The sequence below is a fragment of the Nestor notabilis genome, unplaced genomic scaffold, assembly GCF_000696875.1.
Source record: "Nestor notabilis isolate BGI_N333 unplaced genomic scaffold, ASM69687v1 scaffold6185, whole genome shotgun sequence".
NCBI classification, from domain to species: domain Eukaryota; kingdom Metazoa; phylum Chordata; class Aves; order Psittaciformes; family Psittacidae; genus Nestor; species Nestor notabilis.
In genome coordinates, this window is record NW_009927775.1 from 1 (window position 1) to 6,168 (window position 6,168).

General features: G+C 43.3%; 1 protein-coding gene across 1 annotated transcript in view; it reads left to right on the plus strand.

The window, feature by feature from the left end:
- The first annotated feature begins 364 nt into the window (after window positions 1–364).
- Window positions 365–6,168, plus strand: part of SCGN (secretagogin, EF-hand calcium binding protein) — a 25,836-nt gene continuing 20,032 nt past the window's right edge. Inside the window, exon 1 of the mRNA XM_010014198.1 lies at window positions 365–493. Coding sequence (XP_010012500.1) covers window positions 365–493 — 129 coding nt within the window. The remainder of the gene's footprint in view (window positions 494–6,168) is intronic.

Here is a 6,168-nt window from a genome sequence, read left to right on the forward strand (position 1 = left end):
TTAGAGGGTGGCCACGGGGTGAGTGCTGTGGTGGGTGGGTGCTGGGGTGGGACGAGTGAACCCCGTCCCCCTCTTCCTCCTCATGCCCGAATATTAGGGCTGAAAATCCTGTTTTCCGCTCCCAAGTTTTGGCCTTTTCGTCACCTCCCTGTTCCTTTAGCGTGTCCCTCTTGTGTCCCCAGCTTGTGATTTTTGTCTTTTCCTGAGAAGTTTTCTGTAAGGAAACTCCTCGGGAAGCTTTGGCAACACTATGCCCAGTACCCACGCAGATGGGAACTGATCAAATGGAGTAGGATTCCCCTGAGTAGCAGGAGGCTGAGATCCCTGCCATGCAGCCCTGGCCTCTCTGAAGGCAGCCCACAACATGGTTCCAGACCTCAGGCAGTGCCACCTGACCATTAATATATTTGATTTTTATTTAGACAATGGTTACATAGAAGGCAAGGAGCTTGACAATTTTTTCCATCATCTCCTGGAGAAACTGGGACCAGAAGTAAGTACTGCGCCATGGTAATTGTGTGTCAAGTCCAAGCAAAAAGGTCATTAGGCTGAGAGATGATTTATACTTGTTCCCTGGTTGCTGGTTTCCACAGCAACCCCCAAGGTAAAGAGCTTTTCTCTTGGCAACAAGGTGTGACCACGAGTGCAGTCACCTGAGAAGTTGATCAGTTGTTCTCAGTGCGAGGGCTGCAGTCAGGGTGAGCCTGCCATCAGCACCGGCTGAAGGGGCTGGTTGGAAGCATGGAGAGAAAGGCATTTATTGCACTGGAATAGGAGCAAGTGAAAAAGCACTGGCACACGGTCTGGCAGGGTGAAGGGAGGACAACAGTGGTGATTTACCCAAGCAGGTGCTGGTTAGTTTTATTAATATGATATGTTTCTTTACAAGGCCAATCTTTAACAACTATTACTGTCATTAATTTTAAATGGTGCTTAGGAAGAAGATGTACATCTGTAGTGCTGCAAATGGCTAGAAGCCAAACAGGAGTCTATTCTGTTGCTCATAAGGTCAAGACCTGACTCTCAAGTGTTTCTGGGTTTCTCCCCTGTTTTCCTTTCCTTTTTTCTCCTCTCTCCCTCTCTCTTAACATTGCAGTTCTACCAGAAGTTGCACAACAATTTACAGGGGCTGGTTTCCCCAGCTCTAGGTCATACATTGCCTTTGACAGTCACCATTGGTGAAGGATAAATCTTGGCTCTCAGGCCAGCTTCTCAGAAGTATGTAAAGAACATATTCTGGTAACAGGCTTAATATTCTCACTACACAGCGTGTGCCCAACTAGGAAGTGAACAAGAAGGAATAAGGAATAAGAAACTTCCAAATGGAAGGGGAGGGTGTGCCAAAATCCAGAGATGAAACAATTCCTTTAAGCAAAAAGTAATTAACAAGAAGGGAAAAGGTAGCTGATAGAAGGCATAAATTCATGAGTATCAAGTGTAAAATCAGAATTATACTTACAAGCCAATTAGGATTCTTGGATCTTTGGGGCTATAATAAAAAGATAGCAGCCGTGAATAGTTCTTCAAGCATGTTTCTGTTTAATTTGCAAGTGAATTTGGGTTGAAATACTCGTGGTTTCTGTAGAAATGTTTTTGTAGAGAATGGAAGATTAGATGAACAGATAGGCATGTAAAAAGACTTTAAAGCAAATCAAAAAAGATTCACCGATAAGTGATAAGAATCATTAAGGACACAGAAAAATGATTTGAAGAGAAATTGAAAAGCAGAGAAACTGATTTGAGGAGAAATTGAAAAGCTCGTGATGGTTTACTCGGGAACAAAAGATAAAACTGGGAGCTGCCGGTCTTAGGGTATTGAAACACCAGCGCAGAGCACGTTCAAATGAACCTGGTGACAGCAAAGGTGACATATTGAAGGAGAGGCTTAAAATGAGGCCACAGATCTCGACACTAGTGGGTCATTGAAGAAATGACCTCTGAGAGGGGTTCTCCAGAGTGAGCTATAGCTGGCAATAAAACTGAGGTTTAGCCAGGGATCTCACACTGCAGACAGGTTCCTAATGATGAGAGGTCAAGAGGAAACTTCCAGCCCCACTCTATCTCATCACTGCCCTTGCTCATCCCTCATGTGAGCTTCTGGAGATGCTGTCACACCAAGCTGTTTGCAAGCCCAGTGTGCTACAGCAGTTTCTTAGTGGTCTCGCTGATACCAGTGTGAACCCTATTATACTCAGCACAAAGTGAGGGTGTTCTTGCGACGAACAATTCTGCTTCAAGAAGTCAGGAGCAGTTTTGCTGATTGCCTAAAGTCACTGCTCAGATGACTCCAGTTTAAACCAGTCCCCTCATCTCACTTGCATCTCCTTTGCTTCCGCCGCTTAGGTTTTGCCATTAAAAGAAAAAGCTTAACATGAATCAAATGACAGAAGAACCATCTCCCTCTCTCCCTGTTAAAGGGAACGAATAGGCTAATTCTGGGCAGCAATGCTCACTAACTGCCAGGGTGCTCAAACATGCTCACAAGTGGTTTGGGTTTTCTCCCTTGGTTTTCTTGCCTACTTTTTGGCAGCATTTCCACTCAAGATAAGACGAGTTGTTGCTTTCTTCTCCTTTGCCAGCAGCCTGGTTTTGGTTCTCATGGTTATGTAGGGACAAAATGGTTAGCAATAGGCAGAGCAGTCTGCCTCAGTGGCAGAAAACCAAAGGGGAGCTTTGTCCCAGGAGGGTGAGAGCAGCCCTGCCCTGCTCCCCTAGGTGTGCGGATCGCCTGTAGTGCTACATGAAATGAAGGTTTCTGCTACCTTTGTGCAATGTTATCTAACAACATTGAGCCATATTTGTCTTTTTCATATGATTTATGTTGTATGGGCTTGTGGTTATAATGGGAGGGGTAAAGAATCCCCTTCACACTGGTGTTCACCAGCCTACAGAAAGGAAGCATCCTTCTTGATGCAAACAGTGAGGTGACACTGAGCATCTCTCTGCTTTAGTGCTCATTTTGACCTTTACTTCTTCCTTTGACTCTTAATGTCTCTGTTTCCTTGCACAGTAAAAGGAGGAGACAGTAATACATTGACATAACTTCCAGATGTGTCACAAGGATTAATTAGTGACCATGCCTGAAATGCCATGCAAGTGATAAATAATGTTATCAGCACTTGAAGTTGTCTCTGCTTGAATAGCGAATGGCTTCATAATTATATTTTTTCAGCCTGCACTCTCTAAGCTGTTATTTTTCTTAATGACCACTGTAGTCCTTCAGCTCTGTTTTTCTTCCCTGCAGCATCCCCAGCTGACACTAAATGCGGGGGGGATGGGAGCAGCTGGGAAAACAATGCAAAAGGGAGCCTGTTGGGAAGCTGAGAGGCACAGCTCTTTCTGACGGCTCTGAGCAAGGAAGGAAACTTGAAATATCGTCCAGCAAGCGAGGCTAATTCATCATCTTTTGTCTAAGCATCAGGATTTTTTTGGGGGGGAAGGGAAAATTTTGCAGCAAAGGTAGTCCTACAGTAAACCAGCCCAAATCACAGATGCTGCTTTCTGTTTCTCCTCCTCTAGCATTTGGAAAATGCCCTTCACAACATACTTCAACTTCTGGTCAGCCCTGAAGTGGTCAGGCAGTTGGACTAGATGATCACTATTTCAATCCCTTCCAACAAAAACAGCCTGTTCAGTTCGGTTCGGTTCTGTTCTGTTCTGGTTTGTTCCTAAGAAAACGCCTTCGATTTCCAGGTGTGTGTTACGTATCCATAAGACTTCATTGATTTGTGACACTGAAGTTTATATAAATTCTCCATCAGCTGGAGGGGCTTCTGTGGTTTGGTTTGCCTGGGGGATACGAGGAAGAATAGAGGATAATTCAGCCACACACCAGCGGAATTTTGTGAACTGCTGGCATTGGAACATCTGCTGCTGTTATTACTTCTATCACTTCTCTCTAAGCATTTGAGCCCCCAGCTTCCAACCTGCTGCTTCATGGCTGCTGTGAGTTGCCTGTGCTCTTGTCTGCTCACTTATAAACCCCTTCCTAGTACATTTTGGCCACCATGTATTTTCTAGAAGTTTTTATACTGAGAACAATTAGTGAAAAAAAAAAAAGAGTTTCAGCACTGAAGAAGTAGTTTTGTTGGAACAGAAACCACAGCCCCTGCCTTTCTCTTACATTGCTGTACATCTTTCTGTATAGAGATCATCTAGGATCTTCCTTGCTTGCTCTTTGCTATAGCTTCAATGAAGCTTTATGTATATTCTCATAATAGTTAGACAAGAAAAGTTCTGTAGATGAATGGCTACAAATTTGGGGTTTGGATTACTGAACGTTTCCATAAAACCAGTGATGTTTGGGCAGATGTAGAGGGCACATTGACATCATGCTCTTGGGGCTTTCACAGAAAGGTATTTCGCTTTGCTTCAATTATACCACAGTTAGAGAGAAGACTCAGATAAAAGTTGGTTGCCCTTACCCAACTGTAAGTGTGTAAGAGACCATGTGTAAATATTTTTGACGTGTAAATTTGATCAGGCAAGACAGCTATTAGCCTTGTTCCAATCCCTCTGCCCAAACCACATGGATAGTTAGGACTGGAAGGAACTGAAGTTAATCTTCAGGAGTTCACCCTGAACAGCCATAAAGGATTTGTCTTTGCTTTTTACTTCCAAAGAAGATAAGCAGCCTCCAGCTGCTCTTGTACTTCATCCTTACCTTGCACAGTGTATTGTCTATCTGATTTATGTGTTTAACTTGGTATGGTCAGGAATGCAGCAGCTAGTCATTCAAAGTTCAATGGCCAAAATATCAGCCAGCCTCAAAGCCATCCAAAGCAGACATCCCCTATGTTTTACCACTGCAAGAGACCCAGGATGGCAGACCAGGTCTCTGGTGACCATCAGGTCAACAGCAAGAAAACTTCTAGCAGGAAGCATTCATCTTGCATCCTCCCCCGGACTAATTCAGAAATCTGTTCTCCTGAATCAATCCTGATTATTTAGATATCAGGAAGAAATTCTTTACTGTGAGGGTGGTGAGCCACTGGCACAGGTTGCCCAGAGAAGTTGTGGCTGCCCCATCCCTGAAACTGCTTAAGGCCAGGTTGGATGGGGCTTTGAGCAACTTGGTCCGGTGGAAGGTGTCCCTGGCCATGTAACTAGATGATCTTTAACGTCCCTCCCAACCCAAACCATTCTTTGATTCTGTTACAGTAGTTATTTCTTTAGGTGTAGCTTTTGTCAGTGTTGATTAGCCTTACTATTTCTGTTCCTGCACATTAAGGTAGGGCACTGCAAGTGCCTGGAGGTATCTCTAAATGCAAGCTCAACATGCCCATGGGAAAAACCAGACATGATATGTTTTCAGTGCCCAAAGGCATGTCAAGAAACTTTCATCCTAGTGGAAAGGACAGAACAAAGAACCTGTCCAAAGCCATGCTGGCACAGGGAAGACTGTAATAGCCTTTGTTGTATGGTGGTGCCTTCTATGTGAAAAAGTATTTCCCACATATGTGCTGACGAGAGCTAAAAACACAACGTGGGATGAGAGGATAAGTGCTTATCTATTGTAGCATGCAGGATTACTGTAAATCCTAACTAAAATACAGGCCCAAATTCTCAAGCGATAGCACTGCAGTTAAGTAAGCAAGATTGGCCCAAATGAGAAGTTGTTTCAGGAGCTGCATGGTGAAATCCCACACTAATGCAGGCAATCCAATGTACAACTGCATGGATGAAGTGAAGTCATTTATGTGAGTCATTTATTTTAAGCTACAAGATTTAAAGAAGAAATCTTTGGCCAAAAAAAGAGTGGTTCTTCTAACGTCAAAGTGTACGTTACTGATGTCTCATCTGGTATTTTTTGGCCTCCTCTCTGTACTGTGTGGCTTTTGGCATGATAATAGTTGTTGAGTTTGTTTTCCAACTAGGTTTCTTGGCAGATGTAATTTATTTTCATAGATCTTGTAGGAACTTGATATCTCTGGGACCCTTTGCTCTTCTATCAAATTTGGCTGAAACATTAGGAGAAACATGTACTCAAGCCAGCATTTTCATATAAGCCTCTTTTATTTTTATTTTTTGAAGAAACAGGCTGTAATAGTCACCTACATTTCGTTGCTTCTTGGTTTTTATACCCTTATCAATATAGTGGCTTGCGTCCAAAAATCATGTCAAGAAGGAAAAAAAATCAATTTATGGCAAACCTATGTTGATCAGCAG